At 63.4% G+C, this 15,016-nt stretch overlaps 1 protein-coding gene across 3 annotated transcripts in view; it reads right to left on the reverse strand.

Annotated features, from left to right (window-relative positions):
• Positions 1-587: 587 nt before the first annotated feature.
• NTN1 (netrin 1) overlaps positions 588-15,016 on the reverse strand; it is a 187,046-nt gene continuing 172,617 nt past the window's right edge. For all 3 annotated transcript variants that reach the window (XM_073797460.1, XM_033847023.2, XM_033847022.2), the window contains one exon: positions 588-4,225. In XM_073797460.1, the coding sequence (XP_073653561.1) occupies positions 3,897-4,225 (329 nt within the window). In that variant the 3' untranslated portion in view covers positions 588-3,896. The remainder of the gene's footprint in view (positions 4,226-15,016) is intronic.

Here is a 15,016-nt window from a genome sequence, read left to right on the forward strand (position 1 = left end):
CAGAAAGCCAGCGAGCTCAGCTCCTGGTGGCTGCGTGGCGCCAGCCCCGGCCCCATCCCTGCGCCGAACGAAGCCTCAGCGATGGCTTGAGAAAAGTCTTGAACGTCACTAACCCTGTTGTCTCTGCTGGTGAGTCTCCCCTTAGTTGTGCATAGAAGAAACTGGTTACGTGCAAGGCAGAAACTCTACTTGCAGGTTCTGAGTCAGATGGGGAGGTTCAGAGGTGCACTCTGCCCCACCCCTGGAGGCCCCCTGACCCGGAGCCCTGGGGACTGGCCAGGATGGACCCCAGGGATGGTCTCTTGGGGACTGAACTAGAGACTGTCCAAATCGCACTTGGAGCCAGCCCGCCCCTAGGACCTTCCAAGCAAAGCTGCCCTTTTCCTGTTTTTGTTTCTAATTTTTTTTATTTTAGTGGGTTGTTAGGGCACCATCTCAGGCTTTGTGAAAACCCCAGGGCTCTGTCGTGCTGGGGAGTTTTTAGACCAGAAGCCGTATTCCTTAAATGGCCTGAGGACTCACCATCCTCTCTCCCCACAGGCCGACCACCCGTAGCTCAGGCCACCAATAAAGACTGGGAGACAGAACAGTGTACAAGAGTTTATTTAATTGATATCTGAATTTAGTTCTATCATGTGGGGCCCATGTTACAAGTTCCATCTGGGTCCATTACAACTCTAACCAAAAAAAAAAGAAAAAAAAAACCTTAAAAAATCCACAACTTTCTCCTTGTCATTAAATATATTCATATATAATAACCATAATATATTAGTATGCATTGGAGAGGAACACCGACCCAAACAATATGTCATGGTCACAACTAAACATGTACAATTCTGAGTGAACAGAACTCCGAACGTAGGAGGGAGTCGGGGGGAGGACGGGAGGTGCCCTGGGGAGGGGGGCTGGCTTCGTTCTGGCAGGGCCAAGGCCCCACGAGCACACATTCCGATACCCCTAGGGTATGGCCTGGCTGTGGCCATAAACCGTGGCCCGGTAACCCCATCCATGGGTCTGGTTTGTCCACTCTCCAGTCGTCCTTTGAGCATTGAAACCCTAACATTTTTCAGTTTCTTAAAGGAACCATCTCCCGATCCCTCAGGGTCTCCTTGATTTCAGTCTCATTCCCACCTGGGGCAACCCCAAGCCAGTCTGTGCCCATTTCCTGCAGCTACTGTGGAGGCAGAGTGCTAGGCGGGCGCGAGGGGCCTCCCACTGACCAGGACCTGAGGATGCTGGCTCAGGACAGAAGCCCCAGCCTGTAGGTGAGTCCAGGGGCGGGCCCCCATCCACCCCACTTCCCTCTGCCCCAATAGCATTACTGTGTGTCAGAAACGCAGGGACCCTGCTGTCAGGGGCTCCAGACCACCTAGCAGGTAAGAAAGTGGGCAACCTGGAAATTTTTTTTTTTTCTAAAAAGACTATTCTGGTATGTTTTTCTTCAAACACCTACAATATCACAACTCTGGTTAATACACTCTTCAAAATCTAGTTCCATTTTATATCCTTTCCTAACTGTACAAGCCGGAGCACCTCAATTCCTATTTCCATCTCCTCCCGGGGAGGGGGGGCGAGGGGAGGAAGAGGGGTGCTTTCCCAAGGATGGGTCCTCACCCCCAATTGGTGGCTGGATTCAGAGGAGCAGTGGGCTAGCTCTGGCTGGATCCGTGAAGTGGGGAGGGCAGCCTGCAAGGACTGATACCCCAACAGCGTCCTCACCCCACGCTGGATATCTGGTCACCCTGGCATTCCCTAACATTTCCTAGAGACCAAGCTACGTTTGTCTCGGGGTGGCGAGCAGGAGGGCGAGGCTGGAGGCTGGTTGAATTTAAAGCAAGATGCAGTGCTGCTTGGCAGGCCGCTGGCTCCAGCGCCTGAGGGGCCTCAGAGACGACCAGTGCAGGCCCCTGATGGTGGGGGCTGAGCCTCGGGCCCACTCAGGTGGGAGGTGGTGAGGCTGCCGTGACCCTTCTGGGCAGAGGGCAGAGAAGCCGGGCCAGTATGAATAGACGCTGGGTAACTGGGCAGGGCAGGGCCTCTCCAGGCCTGTGGGCCAACTAAGTGCACTCGGACAACCCTGGGTAGCGTTGGAGGGCCAACTGCGTGGAGTGGTCCCTACACTCCCAGCCTGGGGCTTGGATTCAGGCAAGGCAGATACCCCTTCCCAGGGCAGTTCTGTCTTCCCCCTGCCCCTGGGGGCATCTCTGGAATCCCTCCAAACACCCCCAGGCAGCCTGTCTCCCTCCACCTTAGGATCAGCCATGGCCTGCCTGCCCGCCATCTGGGGCTTCCAGGGGCTGCCCCGGGGTCACTTTACACCCGGCCTCACCCATGGCCCTGGCTGCCACCTCTGAAGATGTAACCGTGCCCATCCCTGCCCCCACTTCCTGATCTCTGTGCTCCAGGCCTGATGCCATCACCAGGGCCGACTCACCCAGAAGCACCCCCTGTGGCCTGCGAGGGAACCGCGGAGGGTCAGACAGCCCGGCTCTGCCACTTATCTGCACGGGGACACTGGGGGTGAGAACCCGTCTCTCAGGGCTGCTACGAAGCTAACCGGAGATCGCAAGGCTAAAGTGCCTGGCACAGGGCGGGTGCGCGGTAAACGGCAGGGGCGATGGGGGCCGAAGCAGGGAAGCCAGACCACGGGGCCCGAGCGTCATCCTTGGTCTGACCCCTCTGAGCGGCCAGACTCCAGCAGGGAAGATGAAACCCAATTCCTGACAGAGGAGCCGGGCCTCGACTGCAGTGTGCGGCCAGTGCAGCGGGCGCCCCCAGGCGACAGGCCATCTTCGGGGGCCACCAGAAAGGAGTGGGCAAGGTGCTGCCGGGCAGTACCAGGACAGCCAGGTAGGCAGCCCCGGCGGGTGGCCCCAGCAGGCTTCCCCAGCTTAGCGGCCTCTGTCCCTACTCTGGGGGAGCCAGGAGTGAGGGCCGCGGCAGGCACTGGCCCCGGCTTCCTCGGCCCCCGCACCCTAGCGGTTCTGCCCCTGCCAGCCCGCGGCTCGGGCACGCCAGCCCCCTCCCCCGCCGGGCGCAACGGCCTTGCTCCAGGCCCTGCCCAGCTGTGGACACTGCTCGGGGCCTTGTGGGAGCTGAGGCCACCACACGATAGCGTCACTGCCGTAAACCCCGCCCGTGCCCCTTCCCCGGAAAATGTCATGAAGGGGCCGCTTCCAGCTTGCCAGAAAGGAGGCTCTCTGGGAGGTTTTGCGTGCGCGATGCCGCCTCCGTCAGGCACCTCCGCGGGCTTCTCAGGGGTGGCCCTGGGCCCACCCGTCAGCTGGGCGGGGGCTTCCCAGCCGGGGGGGGGGGGGGGGGGGACCGAGGCGGCGCGGTGGAGACCACAGGCCCCCCGGGGACGGCTGCTGGGACAGGCTCCTGCCGCCCCCCCCGCATGCCCCCAGGGCCCCTGCACAGGGGGCCCCAGTTGTCACAAGCAGGGCTCCCGTGGGAATTCCCGAAGAAGGGTGTGGGTTTTTGTGTGTTGGGGGGAGGGGGATGGGGGCTGGCCAGGCGGTGGGCCTGGGGGGTTCACAGTTCTCCTCGTGTGCTCTTCTCTACCCATCGCTGTGGGCCACCTGCGCGCTGCTGCGCCCGCCTGCCCCGGCCCCCCTCCCGGCCCCGGGGGGAGCGCCTCTCTGCTCTGGAGGGAACCCGTGAGGTAGCTAAATCTCGTCCTCAATCCGCCGGGGCCCGGGCGCGCGAGGAGTGGGGCGGGGCTGGGGGCGGGGCCGCCGAGGGCCCCGCGCCGGCCCCGCCCCCACCCTCCCCCCAGCTGGAAAAGCCCTCACGGGCCAAGTCCACGCCGCCGCGGTGGCGGGGCGCCCGCTCCCGCTCGCCGGCCCCGGCGCCCAGCCCGCCCGGCGCGCCGCTGCCCCCCCGCACCCGCCGCGCTAGGCCTTCTTGCACTTGCCCTTCTTCTCGCGCTGCTGGAACTTGCGCAGCCGCCGCGCCCACGTGTCCCGCCACTGGATCACCAGGCTGCTCTTGTCCGCCACGATGCCGCTCTGGTCGGGCGAGTCCTCCGCGTTGCCCAGCAGTAGGTACTTCTTGAGGGGCTTGATTTTGGGGCACTTGCAGGCGATGTCCCGCGAGCGGATCCACAGATTCTGGTCACCGCGGCGGATGCGGCTGGTGCCCTGCTTGTACACGGAGATGATGTTCACCGTAAACTTCCACCAGTCCCCTGCCTTGTCCGCCTTCAGGATGTGGATCTGGACGGCTGCAAGGAAGCACAGGCAGGAGGGTGGGCCACGGGTGCCGCCTGGACCCCGAGCTCCTGCGACCAGGAGGGCCAGGGATGGGGCAGCCTGTTTGATGGAGAAGGGAAAGAAGACCCGGAGCAGTGAAGTGACTGCATGGGGTACCCGACTAGGAATGGGTGTGTGGTGGCAAAGCTGATACTGGGGCCAAGGCCGCTGTTCCAGGAAGCCGTATGTCCTGTGTTTTAGGTGCCACCCGGCACTGTCTTTGGGGACAAGCCCCTTTAGGGTCCAGGAAGGTGCTGTAGGTTCTTACCACATCCCCAGAACTCTGGGCAGAATCCAGCTGCCGGGGTAGGTGCCCTCCATGAGCATAGCACTGGCCACTCGGCACAGGCTCTGGGGAACCTCCTCAGGTGGTACCCCCTGGGCATTTCCAAAGGCCCCGTCACTTAACATCAAGCCTCATGACACCCCTAGACATACAGCCTTGCCCTTGATCCAATCTCAGAAAACCAGAATGGGGTCTCAGTGCCCAGGTGCAGTGCACGCTGAACAGCCCTTCGGGGTGGCTGCAGCGTCTCCTCCAGAGTCCAGGGTCCTTGTGCTGCCCGCCTCCCATCCCTGCCAGACTGCCTCGTCTCCCTGGCCTCCTGATCCTCCCCCAGTCCTCAGGCCCTTCCCCTCCCTTTCAATTCTCTGCTCCTCCTTCCCTGAGTAGAAGGGGTTCTCAAGCTGGAGCAGGCATCAGAAACTTCTGGAGGGCTCGTCAAACACATGGCTGGCCTCACCCCAATTTCCTATTCCATAGATGTGGACTGGGGCCCAGGACCGCACACCTCACACATTCCCAGATGCTGTGGGTCCAGGGAACACGCTTTGAGAATCAGTGCTCTAGTAAACGTTAACAGGTGTTCTTGCTGCAGGATATTAAGAGATACTTCATAAAAGGAGGACGTACTTTTTTAAGGGGGGGGGGATTTTGCTCAAATATGTGAAAATACTGGCTTAAACAAAGGAAGTCGCCTTAGTGCAGGACTTTTCTGAGCCTTTAATCTACAAAGCGTGTGCAGACACGCGTGTGTTTGCTTCCCAAACAACTGACTGCAGGACCCTTTGGCTGGTGCATCTCAAGGCACCAGAGCCCCATGGAGCCTACCTGGGGAACTTCTGGTGGTGGTGGTGATGGTGGGAGACACACACAACCATTCCAGGGGTAAGTGCAGAGGTCTCTGCTGTACTAACCCCCGTCCGAGGGAAACTTGGACTCCTTCCCCCCCGTCAGAACATGGCGCCTTCCCCTTGCCACCACGTCCTGTATACCCCTGGACAGGCTGAAGATCTGGACCTGAGCCCGCCTGAGAAAGGAGCTTGTCTCCCCAGATTACAGGTGAAGGGACCAAAATAAGGTGCGCTCCAGCCACGAGGACATGTCCCCAGGGAATGCCATGAGGTAATCACCTGCCCACTTCGCTCTGGGCACTGGGCCCACCCACAGCTTGGCCTGGCTGGCCTCTCTCAAGGTCTTCCCCAGGCCCTCCCCGTTCCCCTCCTGTGCCCACACTTAGCCCCGGGGTGATGGGAAGGGGCAGGGACGGCTGGGCCCTCCACCGAACGCCCTCTGACTCATCCTTCTGGGCGAGGGAAGTGGTGCATTTTCCCATATTTTCATTTCAGCTGTTCCTGGGCATCCTCAACTTTGCACTCCAGTCTGAGGGCTCCAAAGAATGGCTGCCATGGCAACCGTTTCCATGTTTCTGTCACCAAGGGACTCAACACTCAGTGTGAACTGAGGTGGGGGTGGGGAGCCCTCCAGCCTGGAGAAGTGGCTGGGCTCTGTATGTGTTTGACTGCAGATAGAGGTCACCGTGGCAACTGCGTGCCCCTCAGCTAAGCAAACGGGGAGCCGTCCCCAGCATCCCCGAGAGCCCCGGTTTCCTCTCCTTGGGACTGAGCTGAATACAGAATGAGCCTCCCCCAGGCTGCAGCTGTTTGCCTGTGCGGGACCTCAGACCCCCGGCCCAGCCACAGTGTCCCCCCAGCCAGGGTGGGCTGGGGTGGCCAACAAGGATGCTGCAGAAGCACCTCTGGTGAGAACGTGGCTTTGATCACATGTTGGTGTTAAGAGCTGAACTGTGTATCTCCCCCCCACACCCTGCCGGCAAAATTAATACATTTAAGTCCTAACCCCCAGTGCCTCAGAATGTGGCAGTATTTGGAGATAATTACCTCTTAACGCCTTTAAGAGGAAGTTATAAAGGGTGGGCCCTAATCCAATATGACTGGAGTCCTCCTAAGAAGAGATTAGGACAGACACGCACGGAGGGACGACCACGTGAAGACACAGCAAGAAGACGGCCGCCTACGAGCCCAGGAGAGAGGCCTCAGAGGAAACCAACCCTGACAACACCTTGATCCAGTACTTCCAAACTCCCAAACTGGGAGAAAATGAGTTTCTGTTGTTTGAGCCCCTCAGTCTAGGGTACTTTGTTCTGGCCGCGTGAGCAAACTCGTGTCACTGGAATCAGAGACTCGGGGTCTTGGGCCTCAGCTCAGGGCCAGGTGGGAAGGCAGAGCTGGTGAGGCCAGAGAGCTCTCTGGACAAGCTCAGGCCCCGGGCTGGCCCCCAGAGGCCCTTCTCCCTCCCCAGCCCAAGGGGGACCCACCTAGCACTGAGGACGCAGCCCGGAGGGGGATCTGGCCCTGGACACCTTGCTGTCCTCAAGCATCCAGGGGCCGAAGCAGTGGACACAGGTCGATGGGGACGAAGCACGGGTCCTTGTCGTCCTCCCACGCCAGCAGCGCCCTGGCAGCGGGCTGGGACGGCACGGGGCCGGGGGCAGGGGCGGGTGGCGGTAGATTCATGGGATTATGCTGGAAAAAGGCCACATTTCCGCTGCCCTTGGCAACGCCTCTGCATATGACACAGCCCACCAAGTATGAGCTGCACACACGGTGCGCAGGCCAAGTCCCCGCAGTGCACACACGGCTGAAAATACTCCAAATACACATTGGAACTGTGACCTCAGGCAGACCCACTCGGCCCCCTCGGGGAGCACGCAGGGCTCGGCTGCCACCTCTGATCCCTGCTGCCTGGGAGCCAGGAATGACCGGGGTCTCCTGGGGGCCTGTGGCACCGCCCAACCGGGGTTGCGGGGGGCACTTGGTGCAGCGGCCGTGGACCCATGGTCCCCGAGGGTGTGCCCCTTACACCCACACGACGCTCACTCCAGGCCAACGACCCTCAGTCCTAAGTCCCCATCCCTGCACCGCTGTCCTAAACTGGCCTCACAGGGAGGATCCCCCATCCCTCATTCAGAAACGAGGCAGATGAGACGACCCTCAGAAAGACAAACGGTGAGATCAGACCATATCAGACCGAGCGGTAAGAGGCGTGCCGAGACCCCCCACAGGAAGAGGGAGGGTCCCAGCACAAAGCCCCCGGGGCCAGACTCTGAAGCGCAGACGAGGGACTGGCCGGGAGGGGAGGCTGCCCCCGCCTGCTGGTGCCGGGGCCCCGCACTCAGGATGAACATCCCCGTCTCAGGTCCACACCTACATGCCTGCCCGCCCTCCCTCTGAGCCCTGCGCACCCAAACACTGAGAGCTCAGGATGGAGCGGGCGCCCAAGGAAAGCAAGGGGCGCGCGCAGCCTCCAGAGAGCGAGAGGAGTCAGCCCCTGGACCCCACGGGCCAGGCTGGGTCCCTGGGCTGCCAGTTTCTGTAGGAAAACCTTCCTGCAGCGGGCCCCGGGGCTCCGGCGAAGCTGCAGACAGCCCCGAGCAGCTGCCCCCCTCAGCAAGTCCGGGGCTCACGGGAAGGCCTCCTGTGCCAGGAGCCCTCCTCGGCCACCAGGGCAGGGCCGTGAGGACTGATCTCCCCTGCTCGCCCTCCAGCCAGCCTCCTGGCTACTAGGGGCACGCACCTCTCCAACCCTAGGCAGAGGCCTGGCCCTCGAGGGCGAGCCGTGACTCCAAGGGGGAGAGGGGGGGACAGAGGGCCAGGCCCCGGGGGCCAGCGAGAACGGCCTGTGCCCACACCGGGCTGGTCCTGGCCACGGGGCGGGGGGCGGGGAGGCAGGCCGCAGGCCTCAGCCAGCCCGGGGGGTCCTCTCAGCCCCATGCGTGGCTCAGCCCGAGGCCCCCGTGTGTCCTTCCGTAGGCGCAGACCTCTGGCCATCCTTCCCGGGGTGCCTCAACCTCCACTGAGTCCCAGCGCCGGCAGAGGCAAGCTGAGAAGTGGGGCGCTCCAGGGCCCAAAGGGGGCCACGCGGCCCCATGGCAGCCCCCTCCTCAGTCCAGAGCCCCTGTCCTTTCAAATCCTCCCTCCCTCCCCAGCTCCGGCCCAGGAGACCGAGAGTCTGTCAGCTCTGGGCCCTCCGAGGACCTGGCGTTGCCACCACCTTGGACAGTGTGTGACAGGCGGCGGCACTGGGCTGACTGAGGCCCACGCCCGCTTGCAGGTCTCGGGGACGTCCTGCCGGGATCAGAGATCCTGGCCAGCCAGGTTCTAGGCCAGCTGCTAGGGCAGCGAGGAGTACACAGTTAGTGCACATCCACGGGGCGCAGCCCGAGACGATGAGCTGCTGGGTGGGGCCTGGGGCCGTGGCCGAGGCTCAGACCCCGGGGGGATGGGGGGACGGCGTGAGGGGGGCGCCCGTCTCCTCTCCCCTCCAGCTTGGGACACCTCTGCATGGAGGCTTCCTGCCTCCTGGAGGTCTCCCAGATTTATGGGCTGCTCGGCGTGGGTCCCCGGGGGCTTCCCAGCAGCTGCCCCTCCCAAGGAGGCTTGGGTGGTCAGCCGTACCTTCCTGTTGGGCCCGTGCAGCCAGGGAAAGCTTGTCGCCCATCTGCCTCTGAGACAGCAGCCAGGACGAAGTGGGGGAGGACACTAGCCCCACAGAAACCATTAAAACCACGCGGCCCCATAAATCTCCCGGCACGGAAAGCGTGTCATGAGTTGCAGCTGCTTTCGTGAAGTGCAGCTCTGACCACATGTTTCCCAGCTCCCTGTGAAGGTCAGAAACGGGCGAGCAGGGCCAAGCCTTGTTCGCGGGGACGCTAACCTGTGGCGGGGGCACGGCAGCCCCGCCCGGTGGAGGGCTGGAGGCGTGCTGTGGTCAGACCCCCCCCCAGTCGGAGTCCTCAGGAACCCCGGGGCTGCCCCGCCCACCAAGGCCCCACCCTCAGACCTTAAGTGCGGACACCCAGCTCGGGGCTGGTGAAGGCTCCCCCTTTCCCTCCTCAGCCTAAGCAGCAATGGTATGCCCCTCTCCCTAAGACCACCAGCAACAGAGGCAGCCTCAGCTTCCCCTGCTTCCCCTGCTGGGTCCCAGTGCTTGGGCTCTGTTCTGGGGAGGGGAGGGGGTGAGGTGCCTGGGACTGATGCCGGGGGCTCCCTGGAGAGGGGGCCCTCAGGAGAGCTGGGAATCAGAGAGCCGGGCTCCGGGGAGGCTACTGGCCCTCTGCCCTAGGAGGTGGTCCTGGTCTGACCCTGCCAACACCCCCGGCCCCCAGGCGAGATGCGCTCAGGAGACTGGCTGCCCGGCTTTGCGAGAGGCTCAGGCAGAAGAGTGGAGCTGGGCCCTGCCCTGCCCCAGCGGGGTGCTCTCCTCGTGGAGGCAGGTCTCCCCTGCAGTCAGCCCGAGGGAGAACGCCCCGGGTGCCCCCTCCCAGCCAGAAGCAACCGAAACGGCCCAGGCAACTCCTGATCCAGTGCATGTGCCTACACCCATCATGGGCACGGCCCCAGCTGTCACAGTGCCACCCTGGAGAACGGCCGAGGCTCCCCGCCCTCCCCCGTGGGCCTCACACGCCTCAAGAGATGCCCCACCTCCCACACCTGCCCCCCATGCCGCACACGCACGCGCACACGCACACACACACAGCAACGGTGGGGCTGGGGAAGTCCCCCAGGTCGGTTCCCACCATCAGTGGAGTTCGGCCTCTGGAGGAGGACAGGCGAGAGAGTCAGCCTCCCCACCGTGGCCTCAGCCCAGACCCCGCGCCTCCAGGGCTCACATCCTGGCTGCAAGTTCGTACCCACTCCTCAGCGGGGCCCCCACGCAACGGTTCTGCCACAGCCGTCGGCAGCAAACCCTCTACACAGAGCAGCCCCTCCTCCCGCGCTGGGCCGGCACCCAGGACACCGTGCGTGGAGCCCTGTCCTGGAGGGCGGGCGTCCAGCAGCAACTTTGGTCCCCTTGCACCCTCTGAACACGGCACTCGCTCAGCTCCGAAGAGTCAAACCACCCTCAAGGGATGGAAGCTGCTTCCCCAAGAACACCCAGAGAGGGGGCCTCAGGCCCGGAAACAGGGGCCAAAGCAGGATCCTAACCAGAGCCCTGCTGGCGGAGGCGCCCACTCCGGGGGTGACCCTGCGCGAGCCTCTGAAAAGCTGTTCTGACCTCAGGCCAGGCCTGCCTCCCGCAGGTAGCCCAGGCTGCTCAGAGGCGGGGGAACTCTCGGGGCGTCCCCACCTCCTGTCAGCCTGAGCCTCACACAGGCAGGTGAAGCGGCAGGTGTGGGAAGACCCCAGGAATAGCGACGGTACTGGAGTCCTCGTGCCAAAGGCTCTAATCCCGGGGAAGTAGGGTGTCAAGACCCCCGAGATCCATCCCACTGGGGAAAGGTGCCCATCCGAGCCCCACGTGAGTGGGAGAAGTGCTCTGTGATCCTGGAGACAGGTGGCTGGTGAGCGGGGACAAGACAAGTGTTGCCTGTCTGTAGGGGAAGGCGGCCCGTGTCCCCGGGCACCTTGGACAGATCCCCGCCTTCCCCCCACCCCCGACTTCGAGCCTCGGTGTCCCAGTCTGTGAGATGGGAGAAGACACCTTCCATCAGACAGCCTTCCCTACCCACACCTCCTTTCTAAAAACAGGATGTTCAGAGAAGAGGATGCTCCGGGGAGGGGAACAGACAGGGCCCCAGCAGGTCCCTCTGGAGCCTGGCACCCTGCAGCTGCTGGGGCGGCAGAGGTCGGAGGCCCAGGCTCTGGGCTCCCATCTGTGTCTCCACACAGATGGGGAGAGCTGCGGCCCGTCATCCCCTTCGCGCTGCAGGAGGCCCCGATGGGTGCAGTGCCTTGCGGGCTCAGGGGCCTCTGTCGAGCTGTCACTGGGGCCCACTGGCCCTCGCTGCCAAACCTGGTGGTCACCCGCATTCTGCGACCTCAGGCTGCCTCATGCTGACCTGGCTCCACATCTGGCCTCCATATGGGGCTGGCACTCTGAGGGGGGAGGTCACATCTGGCTGGGGAAATCGGAGGATCCCCAGGGGGCTGGTGACCCTCGGGGAAGGGTCAGTGAGCCCCTGAAACGCCATGCCACGTGCTGCCAGCTGGGCTGCGTCCCGCTCCCCGGAGCTGGGGACAGTGCTGGGGCAGCTGGCCCCTCCCAGCCATCACCACCAGCTGCCTCCCGGCCCCTGCTAACTGCCCTGAGGGGGACAGCCCCCAGGGTGCCCCTCTACCATCTGCCCACCCCCAGGCCCTGATGTCACGGCCCGCTGCAGACACGGGAGCCGGGCCCCCAGGACGGGGTTGATAACCGGGCCCGTGTTCCCTACTCGAAGGGACTGATCCTGACCAGGAATAGCTATTGACCCCAAGGTCGAGAAAAGGAAGGGCAGGGGGTGTCAAGAGGGGGAGAGGCCACCGTTTGCCTAGAGGCCCCGTGTCCCTGTCCAGGCCTGAGCTGTGAGGCTCTCCCCATCACCCCCGCTCACCTCATCCCGGCCTGAGCAGCCAGACGAGAGCCCACAAGGGCCGTGCCCACCGCCTACACCTGCTCCACGCGCATCCGCGGTCACTCCGCCACCAGCATCGTCTCCACTGCCGGCTCGGCCTCCCCAGCCTCCATCACGGACCCGCCCGTGACCTCCCTCCACCGCACGGGCTGAGCCCGCGGCTGAATGGCCACGCCCACCCCGCCACTGTGCCCGACGTCTCGTCTCCGACAGCCCCGCTTGCCCGACGCTCACCCCAACACCGCGGTAACCACGCCTGCTCATCCCCACGGAGACGTCTTTGCAGCTTCTCAGGAGCCAAGAGTCAAGGGTCCCGTGGGGGAACCAGTCCATGAGCCTTCGAAGGGGGGCTGCACCCGCTCTGCTGCCCAAGGCTCAGCGCCCTGGCACGGGGGGCAGGCTGGGAGCACAAGGGCCTCAGGCCTCGGAGGCCCCGGTCTGGGAGTGTTCTTTACCTCGTTGAGTCTCAGCATCCCAACGGCAGGAGTGAAAAGCCCTCCCTCACAGGCGTTTCTGAGGATTCGCTAAGGGTGAGAATGAAGGCTGTGAGGTGCCCACCCGGGGCCTGCAGGGCAGGGACAGACACCGGCCTGGCAAGGCCTCTTCTCTGGGGTTTCCACTGACCCAGGAGGTACAGGGTTCTCAGGGGCGGGGATCCGCTTAGGTCCCCAGGCCCACCTCTGCCGGGGCCCCCAAGAAAGCACACACGTGCACGCATGTGCACACGCACAACCTCATGAACCCAGCTCCTCCCCACAGATGCCAACAGAACTTCCGCTTCGAGCTGTATCCTCAGAAACCATCCTTGAGGAATCGCGGGAGGAATGCTCGAGACAAACCATCTTATGAAAAGCATTCTGATTTTCCATCTGCTGGTGCCAAAATGTCGTTCAACAAAAGGGGTGACTAATAAACATTTCTGGGAACGAATCCTTTTTCCAAGAACTGGCAAAAATGAGATGATCTCACCTTTCAGAAAGCGAGCTGTCTGTCTCCTCCCGCCTCCCCCCACCGCCCCACTTCTGCATCCCAGGGAGGAAGAAGAGACGGGTGGCAGTCCCCGTGTGCCAACGTGAGCGGGACTGGCTCTCGGTGGCCTCAGAGTGGCTCCTGCACGCGGACGAGAGCCCGGCTGCCGAGGCCCACAGCAGCGTCTCGCCCAGCCTCCCTGGCCTCCAGCCCTGCACCCAGCACCTCCACACTCCCTCTTCTCCCGTTTCCCCAGCCTGCTCCTCCCTCTGTGCTCAGACACTTTGCTCCCTCTGCCTGGGAGCCCTGCTTTGCCCCGTGAGCACTGGCTACCTGCGCTCCCTCCTCCAGGAAGCCCTCCCTCTACACCCTCCCTGGAGGAGGGACCAGGCCCCACTCTCGTCCCACCCCAGGCCGGACCCTGGCCACATGTCTCCCGTCCATGCTGTCATTTGTGTGCGCATCTCCCCTCTGATTCTGGAAACTCCTGGAGGGCCGAGCCTGTGTCTCCTCCGTCTCTGTAAGCCCAGCACCCGGGATGGGAGGGGGCACGCAGCAGGCGCCTAATGAGTGTCCGAGGAGGGACTGGCTGAGGTGGGGACGCCCTGTGAGGGGGCAGGACCTCCTGGGACGTGTGTGCGGTGCCCACGCAGAGGGGCCACGGGAGCCGAGGGGAGGTCGCGCGAACACCAGGAGGTGAGTGGGGACCAGACAGTGGAGCCTCCCGAGGAGCACAGGGACCAGCGAAGAGGAAGCGGGGGGAGGGAGGCTGAGGGGCAGGGGCAGGCCAGCCCCTCTTCCACGCGGGCCAGGGGTTAGAAAGTCTACTCCCCACACCAGCCGAGGGGTGTCTCGGCCTGAAGTCACTGCCAGGCCTCGGCCAAGTGTGCACCATCCCCACGGTAAACGCCCCGGGGACGGCGTCACTCTGTACACACCCACCGAGGTTCTGGAGCCCCGGGCTTCTGGGTAGACGCGCCGCGGAGCCAGCGACTCCGGGAGGGACACACGCACTCTGCCTGCGTGGGCGCTGCCAAGCGGATGCGGGCTTCGTGGATGTGCTCACGCGTGCACGCTCATGCACGCACACACACGCACACACACACGCACACACCTACGCATGCCTGCTGGGAGCATTTACGCCAAGGAAGGGCCCCTCTAGGCTAGGTTTTCCTGGAAAGTCGGCAGGAAATGCTAACACGCTAGGAAACAACAAACACCGTCTTCCATGTGCAACTGCCCCGCCCCGAGCCTTCCCACGGGCGCTTCCTCAGCATCTGCAAGGTGAGCCGGATTCCCCTAGAGGGCAACAGAGGACTGAGGTGGGCCCAGGAGAGGGGGGCCGTCAACGACAGCACCACCACGGACCCCTGCCCCTTGGAGATGGCCCGGTGAGGCCACCATCCTTGCCACGTCTAGAAGGACGTCGTGTCCCCTTGATCTCACCACCACGGCACAGATCAGGAAACAGGCCCAGCCTGGTCCAAAGTCACAGAGCAAGTGTGGAATCTGCCCCCGGATTCTGGGGCCAGTGCCCCATTCCCTACAGATGGGACTGGAACAGCTACCCTTCCCTGTCCCGGGGTCTCCCCAGAGCAGAGAGACAAGGCGGCTCGGCCCCGAGGCCTCCCCCCACCTACTGGGCCCTGTCTCACCAGGAACACGGGCAGGACCAGCAGACCCCAAGCCAGCCGGGGTGATTCCTTGCCCCCTGCCCCCCACGGCCTCCCGCCCACTGGCCACCGCCCGGCTCAGCGGAGCCCCAGACCCAGGTCCTCCCGCTGTACAACACCAAGACTCCTGAGCTGGCCTCAGAGGAGGAAAGGGGCCCGGGGCCTGCTCTCCACTACCCCCTCCCCGACCAGGTTCTAATTAGCAGCTTCTAGAATGTCCAAGTGCCCTGGCTGTAAAGTGAAGGAAATGTGTTTCCTAATTGGCTCCCTGCCGGGGTGTCAGTCAGAGAGCAGGGATTATGCGGCCCCTGCAGCCTCCCTCCCGGCCTTCCTGGGCCCGCCGGCTCCCTTCGCCATCCTCGCTCACCTGCCCCAGGTCTGCTCGGGCGTGGAAGGCACACCTCCACTCACATCTCATCCAGGG

Source organism: Tursiops truncatus, chromosome 20, assembly GCF_011762595.2.
Source record: "Tursiops truncatus isolate mTurTru1 chromosome 20, mTurTru1.mat.Y, whole genome shotgun sequence".
NCBI classification, from domain to species: domain Eukaryota; kingdom Metazoa; phylum Chordata; class Mammalia; order Artiodactyla; family Delphinidae; genus Tursiops; species Tursiops truncatus.